The 17,085-nt window shown below is 35.6% G+C and overlaps 2 protein-coding genes across 4 annotated transcripts; both read left to right on the top strand.

Moving 5' to 3' along the window:
* The first annotated feature begins 266 nt into the window (after nucleotides 1-266).
* LOC129881479 (probable WRKY transcription factor 49) lies at nucleotides 267-2,439 on the top strand. Its single transcript, XM_055955674.1, has 3 exons — nucleotides 267-634; nucleotides 1,346-1,510; nucleotides 1,971-2,439. The coding sequence occupies exons 1-3, from the start codon at nucleotides 423-425 to the stop codon at nucleotides 2,437-2,439; spliced, it is 846 nt and encodes a 281-aa protein (XP_055811649.1). The 5' UTR covers nucleotides 267-422.
* Nucleotides 2,440-3,679: 1,240 nt separating this feature from the next.
* LOC129882264 (ATP-dependent zinc metalloprotease FTSH 10, mitochondrial-like) lies at nucleotides 3,680-16,802 on the top strand. Of its 3 annotated transcripts, none has more exons than XM_055956477.1 (9): nucleotides 3,680-3,951; nucleotides 4,046-4,268; nucleotides 4,367-4,444; nucleotides 4,875-4,993; nucleotides 8,874-9,359; nucleotides 9,511-10,278; nucleotides 11,808-12,035; nucleotides 15,034-15,864; nucleotides 16,320-16,802. In XM_055956477.1, exons 1-8 carry the CDS (start codon nucleotides 3,868-3,870, stop codon nucleotides 15,511-15,513), a joined length of 2,466 nt encoding a protein of 821 aa, XP_055812452.1. In that variant the 5' UTR covers nucleotides 3,680-3,867; the 3' UTR covers nucleotides 15,514-15,864; nucleotides 16,320-16,802. The 3 variants fall into 3 exon arrangements, with proteins under 3 accessions (XP_055812452.1, XP_055812451.1, XP_055812450.1); XM_055956476.1 differs by having other exon boundaries at nucleotides 4,869-4,993; nucleotides 16,343-16,802; XM_055956475.1 differs by having other exon boundaries at nucleotides 4,869-4,993.
* The last annotated feature ends 283 nt before the right edge of the window (nucleotides 16,803-17,085 follow it).

Here is a 17,085-nt window from a genome sequence, read left to right as displayed (position 1 = left end):
TAAGTAGCTAATGTCCTAAAAAAGATAACCATAAAATGAGATAGAATTAATACATTATATTCTTGTGATTAGAATTTTACACATTTCATTATATTATTAATAGGAATTGAAAATATTCCATGTATTGTAAATTTGACACTTAGAAATTTTTTTTATAAAATAAAATAAAAACAGATTCTGCCTACCTTATCCCTTTAATTAAATTATAAATATGTACACATAAAGCATCAACTACCAATAATTGCTTTATAACAGAACAAGGCAAAATACAAAATAAAAAAAAAAAACATCAAGAACTTTGATTCCCCTTCATCTACTCCACTCTCCCTTCACTTTTTTCCTCAAAACTCCTTAAAACCCCTTTATATATAATTGTCAACAAAAAAATCTAGCAAATTAATTAAATAGGCATTATAGTGAAAATGCTAATGGAGAAATGCTCATGGTCTTATGAAGATGAGTTGATAAAAGAACTTCTTGATGATGAATCACCATTAATCCTTTTGGCACCTCAACATGACTCAACAACTTCAAAGAGCACAATTTCTTCACTTTCCACAGGGCCAAACATTCATGATGATATAGAGAGTGGTTTGTCCATGACAAGCAATGGAGTTCAATCTCATGATGCTAGGTTTGAATTTTCTTTGATGTTTTAGTTTTATAAATTTTATGCATTGACAGTCAGTATGAAAAAGTAGTTACACAATCGAGTTATTTATAATGTCGATCTCTATAATATACATTGGAGACAGACTAATCTATATTCTTATTGGAAAGTCTCACTCTGAGAGATAATATATGTTTTCCTACTAAATGTGTCTCTTTCCCAGAATCTGAACCTGAAACTTCTGGATAAGAATATATGGAGGGGTCCTTACCATCACTGAACCAGGAATTTTATGAAGGAGGTTCAAAAAAAATTAAACACGCTAATCAGAAAAAAAAAGTGCTTATTAGGATTTGAACCCGCGAGCTGAGACAAGTTAAGCCAAAATATTGAACCCCATTTTTCACTGAGCTAGTCCTTTGGCTTATGCTCGGGGGGTTCAATGTTAAATATATACACATAAATTAAAAAATTTATCTTATATATGCAGTGTAATTTTTTAATGAAGGGGGTTCGCCCCTGCCACCACGCATAATTTGGTGGTATAAACATTATACTTGATAACCTAGTAAATATGGTAACTAACCTACTATGAGTGTAAAAAAATATGTAACTTATGTTCTTTGGACTAGTTAACTTTTTCTTGTTCTTTTTTGTATACTAGATAGAGCAAATATTTTGTTAGTCTTCTTGTTTCCTTTGCAATGAAATTGAATTTTGTTCATATTAATGCAGGAATTTAGGATTGGGAAGAGGGTTGGACATGATGATGAGTAAGCAGGAGGTTCAGGAGGCTAAATATACTTTGAGAATACAGACTTATGGTAATGCAATGGCTGATGATGGTTATAAGTGGAGAAAATATGGACAAAAATCTATTAAGAATAGCCCATATCCCAGGTATAATTTTGCCTCATTTTACTAATTTTTGGTTCAACTTCAGTCATATATGATTAAAGTTCAATTATTTTTGTTTGTCTTCAACTATTTATGTTTGAACTTCAGCCTCACGTGCATGAAATTTGAAAAATAAATAAATGAAGTTAGGCAAAAATAGCTCAATATCAAACTATGTGCATTAAGTAAGGCAAAAATGACTAAAGTTCAATCATATCTGACGAGACAAACATGATTGAACATCAACGATCAGCCATATGAAATTTTGAACATGTATCTGAACTTTAAAGTTATGTCAAAATCTATTTCAGACACTGTATATCTGAAGTGAATACACATTTAATTATTTTTTAGAAAATTCGACGAAAATTAAATGACGACATCAAAATCGGGTATTCAAGCACTTTTTCCCAAAAAAAATTATGTGAATTGTTTTTTGATGTTATTCAATTGTCTTCAACAGGAGCTACTACAAATGCACTAATCCAAGGTGTGGAGCCAAAAAACAAGTTGAGAGGGTCAGTGATGAGCCCAACACTTTCATAATCACTTATGAAGGCCTTCATCTACATTTTGCTTACCCATTTATCACTCTTGATCCACCACAACTTCTTAATGAGCCCAATAAAAAGCCCAAATTAACAAATTCTAAAGCCCATATATATGAATCTGAAAATGCAAATGAAGTTGATGAAAGCCCAAAATTTACCAACCCAGGCCCAATTGTTAACCTTGAACAAGCATTGGGCTTTAGTGAAATGGGCTTACAGGGATTGGGCTTTGGTAAAATGGGCTCACAAGGGTTACTTGAGGATATGGTGCCATTAATGGTTCGAAACCCATCTATTAATAAGCCCACAAACTCATATTCTTCATCTTGCTCTTATTCATCCCCACCAACTTCTCCTTCATTTTCTTGGTCAAATAATTAGTGTTTTTTTAAAGTAAATTATTGTATGTATGATATTTATAGACTATAAATTGTTGTAGGGAAATATTTATATGGTGATTTTAGCAAAATAAATTGTGGGTGAAAAGCTTGTAAAAAATTGTTATATGGGAACGAAATGAGGAAGAGAGATATCATTTAGATGAATTTAACATTTTCCTATCCATGGACTCTCTTGTCCTGAATCAATAAAAAATAGGATTTTGCCACTATATAGTTGTTCATCAAAATAATAATCGATAAATGTATATATACATATTTTATATATAAATGGTAACATACATAATGAATGTATATTTTTTTAATGTATTGAGTAACAAATATAATTATTTTTGGTCAAGCTGACAAATACATTAAAAATGTATCTAAGAAAAGTATAATTGGGGATCTTAGCAATTAAATTGGGATGAAAGCTTGTGAAAATGGTTACATGTGAAATGAAGAGGAAAGAAAAAATATGAATAATTTCTTGGCTTTAAATTTATAAAGGTTTGAACCCAATAAATTATTTTTGGGATATTGAAATTCTAGAAATTTTTAAATGTCATGAATTTTTCCTTGCGTTCCACTTGTCAATCCTTTATATTTTAACACCGCTTGTTGAAGTTGCTCCGTATTTTGTTGGAGATATTCTTGTCCAATTTTTTTTTCACGTTAAAAGGGTGGTTAAATTGACATTTTGTTAAAAATGACTATTTATTGATATTCCTCCTTCAAAGATCCATCAACGGTAGCCCATAGATACAAAAAATGACATAATTACGAGTTTGAACAATTCAACTATCTGCTTATAAAATGTGTAAAAGATCTATATATTGTGTATATTTTATATTAAATAAATATATACTATATATATAATATATCTATTACATATATACACTAATAATATATATGTTCTATGAAGTATATATTTCGGCCATATTGCTAAACTAGTTTGCCGAACGATATATATCCGTAACTTTTCCTACAAAAATGGGCCCAAATGCATCCACATTTCAGATCCATCAACTTTTAGCCCATTAGATAAAAAAATTGGGCCCATATGAGTCCAGCTTCATCATTGGATCTCATTACAAACTTGTGCCTATCCTACAACCACAGAGAAGAAACTCCAATGACCAAACTACCCCTAAACACCTACTAAACAAAATTTCCCTTCCAAGGTCCATTAAGTAAATTCACCTAGCAACAAACTCGGTCCTTTACCGGTTTTCCCGGTTACCCAAACTTTTCTGATTCTGCAAATTCTTCGACCGAAACTACAGCTCCAAATGCAAAAAAAAAATCCTACAAATCTGTCAAAATTGAAATTTTTTGCTAATTTTTCGGCGATATTAACAATCCATTTTCCTCAAAGGATCAATTTTCACAGTCGATTTCTAAGGATTTGAAATTGTTGAAAAGGAAATTCATGTTAAGGAAATCACCAAAAAAAATAATGCTTTCACGTATTGGCCGCTCGACATCAAAGGCTTCTCGCTCCAATATTCACAAAGTAAGCTCTCCGTACATGTATAAATGTTGCTGATGAATTTTGTGATAATTTTTTTTTAAATAATAATTTTGTGATTTTTTTTCGTTTTGTTCAGGGTGTTGGATATGGTGTGAGGTCGGTGGTGTTGGATGAAGTGGCAACGCGCGGCGCGTGCATTACACGCATTGATGGCGGGTTAGGGTTTGTGAGAACGTATTTGGCGGTGATTGGAGGTGGAAGGCAGGGTTTGGGTAAGGCGTATTTGTCGGAGATCGATTCGGTTTTTGCAAGTTCTAGGCTCAGGAGGTTTTTCTGTAGTGGATGGCCAAAGAGAAGAAGTGAGAATTGATTGAATAATTTGAGAAAGTATAGGTTTTTATTTGTTTTTTCTTTTACTTTGTTTTCAATGCTTATTTGTTGAATTGTGGTTTTGCAGACTATGAGAACTATTATCCAAATAACAAGAAAGAAATTCCCAAAGCAAATAATAATCAAAAGGCCGAGTCGGGCGAAGGTATGGTAGTGCACTGTTTATGTGTTTTGGTAAATGTATGGATTATTTTTAAACCATCAACTAGGCGTCTATCTCAGTTGAAGTTGGCTATATGGATCTCCTGTTGCCATACTGCTTCATTTGACCTATTTAATTGTTTTGGTAAACGTATGGATTATGTTTAAACCAACTACTACACTTCAATCTCAGTTGAAGTCGGCTATATGGATCCCCTGTAGCCATTCTGCTTCTTTTTGACTTATCTAATACCTCTTAACGTTCTAGTTGTGTATTGATGATATGGTATGGAGAGGCAATTTATGTAAGAAACTGGTTGTAGAATTATATGAAAAAACTAGGAGAAACCCATGTTCTTCTCCTGTTTAATGCTTTATGTCTGGTAGTGTACAATGAATATTCTTGCTTTGGTTTGTGTTGTTGCAAGGTTCAGGTGAGCAAGGAAATCCTCTGGAGATCGCCATTAAGCGACACCACAAATATCGAACACCCTTATTATTTATTTCGTTTATTCTGTCATGTATCATCGTGTTTCCTCGAGAGCAGCAGGAGGTTAGTGCTTAAACAATTTTTTTTTCTGCCATGTCGATCTTGTCCTTTCAGCTCCCCCCCACAACACACACAAACCCCCCTCCCCCCTTTTTCTTTTCTACTAGAAGTGGATGAATTTGGGGCCTATAAGAAAAAAAAATGATCTTAAACATTTCATTATTTATGTGAAGACCAATTTTACCTCTACCTTAATTGTAGTGGAAACAAAAACACAGTCAGCCACCTGTAAGCTAATAAGTCACTTGGATAGAAGATGTTAAATGGACGGCAGCAATAGCATTTTTTACCTTTCCATATATATATTAAAATCTGATTAGAAATGAGGCTATTCGAGATAAGGTAGGAGTGGCCTCGGTGGAAGACAAGATGCGTGAAACGCGATTGAGATGGTTTGGGCATGTGAAGAGGAGAGTCCCAGATGCACCAGTGCGGAGATGTGAGAGGTTGGCCATGGATGGTTTCACAAGAGGTAGAGGTAGGCCGAAGAAATATTGGGGAGAAGTGATCAGACAGGACATGGCGCATTTACGACTTACCGAGGAAATGACCTTAGATAGGAGGGTGTGGAGGATACACATTAGGGTAGAAGGCTAGTTCATAGTGACATTATTCCCCCTTATCCGTAGGCGTATTAATGCACTATGATTTCTTGTACTCTGATTTATATTATTTATGTTATTTATGTTATCTATGTTATGTTATCTTATGTTATTTATGGTATTTATGTTATCTATGTTATGTTATCTTATGTTATTTATGGTATTTATGTTATTATCTAACAATATCTACTGTTTTTTGGTGCTTTGATTATACTATTGTTTGGACCGCTTTCGTTATCTACTTACCTACTTTTAATATTCTTGTCTGACTTTTTTTTCTATGCTTCTGTTGAGCCGAGGGTCTTTCGGAAACAACTGTCCTACATTAGTAGGAGTCAGGTCTGCGTACATTTTACCCTCCCCAGACCCCACGATGTGGGATTTCACTGGATTGTTGTTGTTGTTGTATATATATTAAAATCCTCTTTTAAGGCTATATAAGATTTGCACTTAAAATTTCCACAGTTAATGTGATTTTTCTTGTTTAATATGATGAGTCATAATGGAAAAATGATCAGAAATGCATGACTTTTGTAGGTTGAGTCATTACATGGGAACATTTGCTTGTAGATACTGGATAGGAATAAATGCTAGCTAGATTTAGCTGTCCTGAAGTGTTTGTCCTTTTCAGAAAGTGGTAGGGTGATAAAACTAGCTATTTAGTGCCACTCTGTGCCGGCTCAATCGTTGACTTGCGATTTGCGATCCCAAGTAAGATCGATTCAGGATCATGGGATCTGAGAACGAAGGATAATTACTTGCGTTCTTTCTCCTTATCCTTCTTTATTCCTACTAATTTATCAGCTAATGTTTATTGTTTTTACTTATCCAAAATGTCCACCGCTGCAAAATTTAATACCATATCTTTCCATACTTCACAAGCAACATCTATTTTCGGGCTCCATTTGCAAGCCTCGCAAATAATCTCATTACCTTCTTGAGCAAGTTCACGTCCTTCATTTTGAGTTTTTACACATGCTTCTAGAGCTACTCGATTAGCTATGACACTTGGCAAATTACCCAGTAGGGTTTGGGTTCTATCAAGGAAAAAGAAATGAACAGATCTTGTAGGATTCCCAAGAAATTCTTCGATTTCTTCCGAAAACAGATGATTAATCATCCACTTCTCAAAAACAAGGCAATGAATCATCACTTTAGGCCTAAAAAGTTAAAGTAAATTAAAAATATTGTATATCATATTGTATTGTAATTTTAGGTTATATACATAGGTTCTCTCTAGCTTTTTGCAGTTCTACTATTTTGATGGGGAGTCATAACCTTTTCTAGATAATGGATTTTTGGTGTAACTCATTCAAAGGAAAACAATTTTCCATCTGCAATTATTACGTTTCTTGGTACCCAGGCCATTCAAAAGAAAAGAAGCTTCAAGTACCTTGGGTCTATTATACAGGAAGATGGGGATATTGACGACGTTGTTTCACACCGTATCGGATGGAGGCTCGCCTCCGGAGTGCTGTGTGATAAGAAAGTGCCACCAAAACTCAAAGGCAAGTTCTACAAAGTGGTGGTTAGACCGACTCTATTGTACGGGGTGGAGTGTTGGCCAATCAAGAAACTTCATGTTCAGAAGATGAGAGTCGCGGAAATGCAAATGCTGCGGTGGATATGTGGGCACACTAGGATGGATAGAATTAGGAATGAAGATATCTGAGACAAGGTGGGAGTGGCATCGGTGGAGGACAAGATGCGGGAAGCGAGACTGAGATGGTTTGGGCATGTGAAGAGGAGAGACACAGATGCTCCAGTGCGGAGGTGCGAGAGGTTGGCTATGAACGGTTTCAGAAGGGGCAAAGGGAGGCCGAAGAAGTATTGGGAAGAGGTGATTAGACATGATATGACACAATTGCAGCTCACCGAGGACATGACCTTAGATAAGAGGCTATGGAGGACTCAGACTAAGATAGTGGGCTAAGTGGCCTATCTGTTCTCCATAGTAGTCGTAGTCGCGCTCATTTGTTTATTAACATATGATTTTGCATGGGATTACTGCTTATATTAGTTGGCCCAGTTTACTTTAGGTATCCTATTTTATCTATAGTAGTTAATGCTCCTTTATCCCCGATCTTTCCTACCCTAACTTTATGGCTCTCATTATTCATATTTTTATATTGTTTGCTAGATGCCGGGCTTTACTGACCTATGTCTTGTTTTCCTTGTTTCTCCTCCTTTGTTCTTCTCTCTTAAGCCGAGGGTCTTTCGGAAATTGCCGCCCTACCTTTTAAGGTGGGGGTTAGGCCTGCGTACACTCTACCCTCCCCAGACCCCACATGGTGGGACTACACTGGGTTTGTTGTTGTTATAATTATTACGTTTATATGTCTTCCTTACTATTCAGAGAGTCGAAGGTTATTCTTGTTGACCATAATGTTTTCAAATGCTTTCAAAATATTTGAATTGTTAACTATTGTGATTTGTAATACTTTTTATTTGCTTCTAATATGTAAAAAACATAAATCAAGAAAGAAGATTATATGTCTGCATACACATCGAACAACTAGTTTGATCCTCGTACTCCAAATCAAGCCACATAAATTGAAATGGAAGGAGTAACATTTATGGAAGACTTGATCATGTTTTCCTATTATTATGGTCTTTTTGGTTATATAAAAACTTAGGTTCTTATATGATACATAGGCTTTGTGTTTCTAGTTCATATTACTCCCTCCATTTCAATTTGTTTGACCGTCTTTTCTTTTAGTCCGTTTCCTTTTTAGCAACTCTTTAATTCCAACTTTTCACATGGCTTGTTTAAGACCAAAAAGATTAAAGGAGTACCTGTTTTTTATGGTTACAAATCTAAATTTGGTTGATTGTTGTCTAGAGTAGAGTTTACAACACATATCAGAACAAGTATCGTTTCTATTACCCTATTGACGACAAGTTTTGGCATGAGGTAATGGCTCTGTGTCCTACTGGCTTGTAAATTGCATACTTGTTGAATGAGCATAGAAGAATCATGATTAGTCTCATGCTCATTCTACTTCATACAACCAATTGCCACTTTCCTAGGGCTCACTACTTTTGCTGATATGTTCTTGCTCAAACATATATTTTGATGAAGAGTTTCTCCTAGTATAACGATATATGTGTGAATTTATGAAACCAGGCGACTTCTCTAAATGTTTTCATTGCTAACTGATGACTGGTGAAAACTGGTTCGAATATAATTAAAGGGCCAGTTCTTTTATCTTCAGTGATTGGTTGTTTGTAACTTGCTTCTCTTTTTTCTCACAGCAACTTTCCTAAATGTACTTTTTCAGATTAGCTTCCAAGAGTTCAAAAACAAGCTACTTGAAGCTGGTCTTGTTGATAGGATTGTTGTTACTAACAAATCTGTAGCCAAAGTTTATGTGAGAAGATCTGCACATGATTCTGATCAAATTGGTGATGACACTGTTCAAGGTCCTGTAACTGGTAGAAATGATAGAAGAAATACGAGCAAGTACAAATATTACTTTAACATTGGGAGTGTCGAGTCATTCGAGGAGAAGCTTGAAGAAGCACAGGAGGCATTAAGAATAGATCCTCATAATTATGTTCCAGTTACATATGTTGATGAGTTGAATTTGTTCCAAGAAGTGATGAGGTTTGGTCCAACAGTGTTGCTTCTTTCTGTCTTTTATTTTATGGGACGGAGAGTGCTAAGTGGGATGGGTGTTGGAGGCCCTGGTGGAAAAGGTGGTCGTGGAATATTTAACACTGGCAAAGCTCATTTCACGAAGATGGATAAAAATGCCAAGAATAAGGTGAGTCTGAGTTCTAACCATGCATGTTTCAAACCTGCGTTCAGATTCAGAAGTATTGATAGTGTTTTTAAAATCTATATTTGAAGATGCTTGATGCCATGATATTTCATGATTAATTCTTGGAAAGTCCGTTGACATGTCCTTGGTACAGGTCTTCTTTAAAGATGTGGCTGGATGTGATGAGGCAAAGCAAGAAATCATGGAGTTCGTCCACTTCCTTAAAAACCCGAAGAAATATGAGCAGTTGGGAGCCAAAATTCCGAAGGGTGCTCTTCTAGTGGGTCCTCCTGGAACTGGGAAGACGCTTCTGGCCAAAGCTACAGCAGGAGAGTCTGGTGTACCTTTTCTCTCTATTTCTGGATCAGATTTTATGGAGATGTTTGTTGGTGTTGGACCAGCGAGAGTTAGAAGCTTATTTCAGGAGGCAAGGCAGTGTGCACCTAGTATAATTTTCATTGATGAGATTGATGCCATTGGTCGAGCAAGAGGGAAAGGTGGCTTTTCTGGAGGACATAGTGAACGTGAAAGCACTTTAAATCAACTGCTTGTTGAAATGGACGGTTTTGCAACCACATCTGGTGTGGTTATACTTGCTGGCACAAATAGAGCTGATATATTAGACAAAGCCTTGTTAAGACCCGGTCGATTTGATCGTCAAATTACCATAGACAAACCAGACATAAAAGGCCGTGATCAGATATTCCAGATCTATTTGAGCAAGTTGAAACTTGACCATGAGGCATCCTTTTATTCACAGAGGCTTGCTGCTCTAACACCAGGATTTGCCGGAGCAGATATTGCAAATGTTTGTAATGAAGCTGCTTTAATTGCCGCTAGGAATGAGAGCACAATAATTACAATGCAACATTTTGAGGCAGCAATAGATAGGGTAATTGGAGGTCTTGAGAAGAAGAATAAGGTATCCAATTCTCATGTTTTCTCTTCCATTATCTACTTTTCATTGGTAGATAGCACATTTTCAATTGTAGACATTTCATATAATGTTCTTTGTCTGGATCTTGGTTATGGAATACATTGTTTTCAGCTTGAAATATTTAGATTTGTGTAACTAATCGCCAAAATCAAAAGGAAAAGAGAGAAGTGGTTGGATTAACATATACTTACTATTTCTGAATTTAAAAAGAGAAAAATACTGGTGATATTATGTGATTTACTAATATCTAAATCTTAGTGCCTCTCCCATGACTTTCCGGACCAACCAGCCCGGATCTACCATTCAGTTGCTACTGGAAAACATATGTAATTATGATTAGGGCATTACAGAAGATGTTTTTATTACTTTCTGGGGGAAAGTGGTATATTGATTTGAAAGTCCTACAAGCGTTGGAGCTGATTACAAATTTAGAATGTCTCTATTTTCTTTCGTACTAGGCAAGTATTTCTTTTGCTTCTCTACCTCTCTCTTTTTGGTGTGGGTGGTTGGAGGTTATGAGTATTCAAAGTACTTAACGTGATAAAAAATGATATTAGTAATTTGTCAAGAAACCTATGGTCATTGGGTGCAAAATACTCTTCTAAAGGACATGCCTGAAACTCCTTGTAGCAGGTGGAAAATTTAGTTTTTTTTTGGTGGGAAGGATCCAATCATTCAATATACCCATTCAATATTGTAAGAATAGCCGCTTATTATGGTGTCGCACAAAGTCAGTTACCACTGGAGTGACCATTTGTTGAATATCCTGTCAGCCAATTGTTTTTGTCGGGCATCATAGATCCGAAGGTATTCAATGTAAGATCTCTTTTTGGAGGGGTTTGAGCAGTGACGGAGCCAGAACTACGACTAAGGAGTGTCAAAATATAAAGAAGATAAATGGCGTAGAAGTCTAAGAGTGTCAATATATAATATATATACATAAAAAATATTTTTATCTGGCTACACAGTGTAATTTTCCGACGAAGGGGTATCGGTCTAGACCACTCAAGTGCATGCAGCTCTGCCACTGGGTTTGAGTTGGAAGCTGTGGCCTGTGTTGACCTTTTGGTCCTTTGCTGCTACATCCATGGATGTCCATAAAGTTTCCTTGGAGAGTTTTATTTTTGGTATTGAGCACTTTTTATTTGTTTAAGAAGTAACATTATGGTGAATATTTGAAGTGAGAGTAGCTCTTGGTATACTCCACTTCAACAACATTATAACTGCTTCTTGTTGACTTGATATGAGTATGGAACCAACTTGGCATGGGGAGGGTGGTGGGCAGAAGTTAGAACGAAGATTGACCTTTCCGTACATTCTGTCCATTTTTTTCCATCTCTCTTTTGTCAATTTTATTAAAAAAGGAATTTGGGTGTCGCCTACTTTGGGGTAGTATGATGTGGCTAGTGTAATTTCTGGTTCAGTTTTAGGTTGTTGTGAAGTTTGAAGGGTAAATAATTTCTTTTGTTTTAGATTACATCACATCTCAAAGCGTTTCTGTGTGCTTTCTGCAGGTCATAAGCAAGCTAGAAAGGCGGACAGTTGCCTACCATGAATCTGGTCATGCTGTTGCTGGATGGTTCTTGGAACATGCAGAACCATTACTAAAAGTGACAATTGTTCCTCGGGGTACGGCAGCCTTGGGATTTGCTCAGTATGTTCCTAATGAAAATCTTTTAATGACTAAGGAACAGCTATTTGATGTTACATGCATGACTCTTGGAGGTCGAGCTGCTGAGCAGGTGAATACATACGGATAACAAATATTATCTTGCTTTCATATTTTTCCATGTAGACGGACTTATAGCTTGTTGGCCAAACTTCTAAATCATCTTATTTTGAAAAGGTTTTTTTTCTTTCCAAAAGTGCTTTAAAAAATAGGGACAATTTCAAATATATACAATAAACTAGAGAAAATAGTCAAATGACCCTCTAACCTATTGAAAACCTATTGCTGGATTCCTAACTACACACTTATACTTCACGGGGGTCCTATTACCCCCCCTAAACTATTTAAAATCAAAATTATTATCTCCCTAAAAAGTCACAACCACATTTATGTTGATCAGTGAAATCCACGCGTTTGACACGTGTAATTTTTTATTTTTTTAATTCTTTTCCCTTTTTGATTTATTACTTTATTCTATTTTGCTTTCTTTTTCTTTTTCTTTTATTTTTGTTCACCAAATCTAAAATTATTATTGAGTTTATGGTTATGCAAGAAGAATAGGAGAATAAATGATAAAGATTTACCATCAATTGAAAAATGAATTTTGTCGGTCAAATTTATTTTCGGTGAGGATATTTTGAATCTTTTTTAGAGATCCCCATAATTATTAAATTGTTTGAATAAATTTTGTTAACTGAAAATTTTTGTTACAATAGCTTCAAAGTGGTGTTTCAATGGTGTTTTAATGGCTAATAGTTGATTTTGAAAATGGGTGTAGAGTAATTTACTTGATAGTTTCTGATTGTGGAGAGTGAAAGTGGAGTTTTTATCTTGGGTTTGTGGTGTGTCGATTGACATCCTGATGGTGGTGGTTTCAAGATCGAGAGTGATGGTGAAATTTGATGGCTGCCATGGATGCTCTACTAAGTTGTCAAGAAGAAGAAAAGAAATTAGAAATGAGATAAAAACAAATAAGGAATAAAACATACATTTATGAAAAAAGAATAAAATAAAGTTTTTATATTTATTTTTGATCTTCACTCTCTCAAAGAGAGTGAAATACACTCACTTTGCCACGTAGGCATTTAGGGAGGTAATAATTTCGATTTTAATTAGTTCAGGGAGGGTAATGACCCCCATAAAGTATAAGCGTGTAGTTGGGAATTCGACAATGGGTTGGGGGGTCATTTAACTATTTTCTCCAATAAACTAATTAGTTTATAACAAATATAGTCATGTTATTTACATTACTTATACATGAGCTATACACTGAAGATACATTATGATACACTCAAAAACTGAATATAGCTTGACTATACATGAAATATAAACTGGCTATACATGCCTATACAACGAATGACCATTTTTTTGGTAATTATTTTTGACGAATGGCTATGTGGCGTAATTATCCCCAAAAAATACTTTTGATAAGAAGCAATTTGTGTTTGACCAATAAATTGAAAAAAACACGTTTGAGCAACCACATTAGTGTTTCGCCTAACTTTTAAAAGTTATTCTAAGTTCTAAGTTCTAAGTGTATTTTCCTCAAAAGAACTTTCCAAAAAAGTGTCTTGGAGAACAAAACTACTTTTTTTAGCTTACAAAAAACAACTTATGCTACTTCCCAGAAGCACTTAGTTTTTTCCAAAAGTTTGGCCAAACACTTCACTTTTATAAAATAAGCATTTTTGATCTCCTAAAAGCTTTGGCCAAACAGAGCCTTCGGGGTGGCCTAATGGTTTGGGCTTGGGACTTTCATGTTGAAGGCCTCATGTTCGAAACCCCTTGCCAGCGAAAGCAAGGGGTTTGCATTTTGGGTCAAGCTCGTCACATCGGGCTTGCCTAGTGCGGGTTACCTCTCCTGTGTGGTTTGCGAGCTATTGCATAGGAGCGGAGATTTTATCCTATGTATACCTAAAGGGTAGCAGCTGCAGGTTTCCTTTGTCATCAAAAAAGAAAAAGGCTTGGCCAAACAGGCTATTAGGCACCTTAGTTTAATTGGTGTCATCCTGCTTCGTCGAAAAATGTTACTACCTAAATACCTATATTAATAATATGCTAAAACAAAAAGAATATAAATGACTCTACTTAACAACCTGTTTTCTTTAGACAATGGCCATGCACTTTATTTCTGGAAGCTAGGTCTAGGGTCGAGTCTTACCCTGACACCTCATTGTAAGATTTTTGGGCATCTATATCTGTATTAAAGAAAAGAATAAAGGTTGTGTGGTTTCAAACTAGTACTTCTATTGAGCAAAAATGATCCAAACTACTGAGCAAAAGCTCCTCCGAATATAGAAAAAGAACTATTTAGTATTTTCAGGAGTTGTTATGAAATAATGTTAGAAAAATAAAAATTGGTTGAAGTGAGTGGTAGTAGGTGCTTGAATTGTGTCTTATTAATATGATGAATTGCCTTCTTGTATACATAGATGATGTCGCTTCAATGGCTCATTTCGATCCCTCTTACAATAAAATTCCGGGTACGCCACCACCTGTAGGCATTAATAATTGTTAACTTGAAACTCTCTCACCGCGTGGGCAGTGGGTAGACCCCAAAGTACAGAATTTAATGCTAAATTGTATTTCAATGCTAGTTGAGTAGAATGTGAATATCTTATGAGCTAAACTATGCGAGTTCAACAGTTCTGCTTAAATATATTTTGGGTTTAAAGTTGTGCAACACATCTTTTGTTTTTTCTTATAAGAGATCTTTAGGCGTATCAATGACGCTATCTTCTTTCCAAGACCTAACTTTTGCAGATTAGTGACTCTAAGTTTAAAGGTTCCTGTTTGTCATATGATAAGTTTGTCTTTTATATTATAAGCTTTCGAACCTCAACAAGATGAGGCTCAATGATGTCTCTGATTTGAGTGGATTTTATAGGATAAACTTATTAGTTTACCATCTGAGAAGATTTAGTACCTCGTGTACATGAAGAATTTTGTTTTTTAAGTGCTAATCTGCAGCTTCACTTTTCTACCATCATAGCAGCTTGGCTTTTCTTGCCGTTTTGTGAACAAATAAGATACCTGAAAGTGTAGTCATTTGGATTTTATTTGTTGACTAGGTTTTGATTGGGAAGATCTCGACTGGTGCCCAAAATGATTTGGAGAAAGTCACCAAAATGACATATGCCCAAGTTGCTGTCTATGGTTTCAGTGAAAAGGTTGGTCTTCTTTCTTTCCCACAAAGAGATGATGGATTTGAGATGTCAAAGCCTTACAGTAGCAAGACAGCAGCAATTATCGACAATGAAGTAAGAGAATGGGTTTCCAAGGCATATGACCGCACCGTGCAACTTATTGAGGAGCACAAAGAACATGTTGCACAGATTGCAGAGTTACTACTTGAGAAAGAGGTCCTTCATCAAGAAGATTTGGTTCGGGTATTGGGTGAACGCCCATTCAAGAGTCATGAACCCACAAACTATGATATATTCAAGCAAGGATTTGAAGAAGAGAACAAAGAAACAAAAGATAACCCTGAAAATAAGACTGTAGAAGATAATGGATCACCACCGGTCGTACCTGAGGTTGTTCCATTATAGTTGTGGGGTGGTGTAGTTTCTGTCTGGATATTCACTTATTAGAAAGTTGTTGAAGAGAGAAAGAAACACGTCTTGATATTAATAACAAAGAAATCCTTTTCTCATTTTGCCCCCATGAAATCACGAAGGTCTGATTGTATCAGGTTTGTAAGGGCTGTTTCTCTTTATAGTACTTGCTTACAGGTATTTCTTGTAACCACTGTAGAAGCCCTACTCTGCAGTACTCTAATTTACGTGACTTCCAGAGGCTGCATAAATTTAATCTACCAGACAAAACGTGGCTGCAGAAATCTAGTTTACCAGACTTCCAGTTGCAATACGTTATTTCTAACTGTTTCCAATGCAGTAAAGGTACGCTGTCCATTTATCTTTGCTGTTAGGGGTATTTTCCATGGTTTTGCCTTTGTATCCTGTTTATACTACTGTATTGAATGATCCCAGTCGGTTGCTTTCTATTCATAAAATGCATACAGCTCAGCTTGCTGGTTGGGCCGGTTCGATGGTCTTTGATCCTTTGATCTTGTTAAGTAGTGATTAACTGATTATTTTAGACACCGACAAAACTGTGATTGAGATAAACTCGATATGAAGGGTTATCGTCTCTGGATTTCCAGATTAATCAGATAGCATTGCCTTTGACTGGACATTGAGTCATAGTTTACGATTTCTCATGCTTTAGCAGTGGACATGTAAAACCATTTGAAATAATAGTTGTAGACTTGTAGCTATGGGTAGAGTTTAGTAGCTGTTTTGTGTGTTCTGTAAACTATGGTCGTGATTTTCTTCTCTTTTTTTTGGGGATAAAGTGAACCAGAGAATAATTGGGCAGGGAAAGGTAGAAGAGGAGACGGGTTATTGATGGAATTGAATGAATCTTCTCCCTGATGGTTGGCGTGCTTAGAAGCAGTTCATGGTTCCCATGTAAAATTCTACGAGGTCGAGTTCAAATTTCAGCAGAGACCATAAACGCTACAATTATTCGGTATGTGTGTAAATGAAATATGACAGATACTCGAAAAAATAATCAAGGTGTACAAGCTGACCAGACACAATCATATTTTGTAAAAAGGTCAACTACATGAAGTGAGAGCGTGGCTTAAGAAGTTGAAGGTTAAGTTAGAAGATTAGTAGGTAATTTGGGTGTTATCACACTTTGTTTCTTTTTCTTCTATGAAGTTGAAGATTAAGTTAGAAGATTAGTAGGTAATTTGGGTGTTATCACACTTTGTTTCTTTTTCTTCTATGTATATTACCATCTGTTATTTCATTTGATTTGTATTTTGTTGTCATATTCCTTTTACTACCATGCTTTGAATTCTTTTCATTTTCACGTACATTATATCATCTCTAGATCTAACTTGTGAGGTTATATTGGATATAAACTCTATTGATCAACACTTGGTGTGTAGCTGATGCCATGTCAAGATTTTTATTATACAAATATAGAAGTGGGCCTTTTAGATGTGGCAAAGTGTTTACCTACAGTCATCATCATTAGCCTTGCAAACATTAGTGGCAATCATAAACTATTAAATCATTGAGATCCATGGCATATAAAAGAAGAGTAAAGAA

The sequence above is a fragment of the Solanum dulcamara genome, chromosome 3 (genome assembly GCF_947179165.1).
Source record: "Solanum dulcamara chromosome 3, daSolDulc1.2, whole genome shotgun sequence".
NCBI classification, from domain to species: domain Eukaryota; kingdom Viridiplantae; phylum Streptophyta; class Magnoliopsida; order Solanales; family Solanaceae; genus Solanum; species Solanum dulcamara.
Note: the sequence above shows the minus strand (reverse complement) of the source record. Positions and strands in the feature narration are given on the sequence as shown.

Coding starts and splice junctions, on each gene's coding strand:
- LOC129882264 (XM_055956476.1), top strand. CDS start 3,868: ATGTTAAGGAAATCACCAAAAAAAATAATGCTTTCACGTATTGGCCGC. Junction 4,994..8,873: donor TTCCTCGAGAGCAGCAGGAG/GTTAGTGCTTAA, acceptor GTACTTTTTCAG/ATTAGCTTCCAAGAGTTCAA. Junction 10,279..11,807: donor GTCTTGAGAAGAAGAATAAG/GTATCCAATTCT, acceptor TGCTTTCTGCAG/GTCATAAGCAAGCTAGAAAG.
- LOC129881479 (XM_055955674.1), top strand. CDS start 423: ATGCTAATGGAGAAATGCTCATGGTCTTATGAAGATGAGTTGATAAAA. Junction 635..1,345: donor GTTCAATCTCATGATGCTAG/GTTTGAATTTTC, acceptor ATATTAATGCAG/GAATTTAGGATTGGGAAGAG. Junction 1,511..1,970: donor AAGAATAGCCCATATCCCAG/GTATAATTTTGC, acceptor TGTCTTCAACAG/GAGCTACTACAAATGCACTA.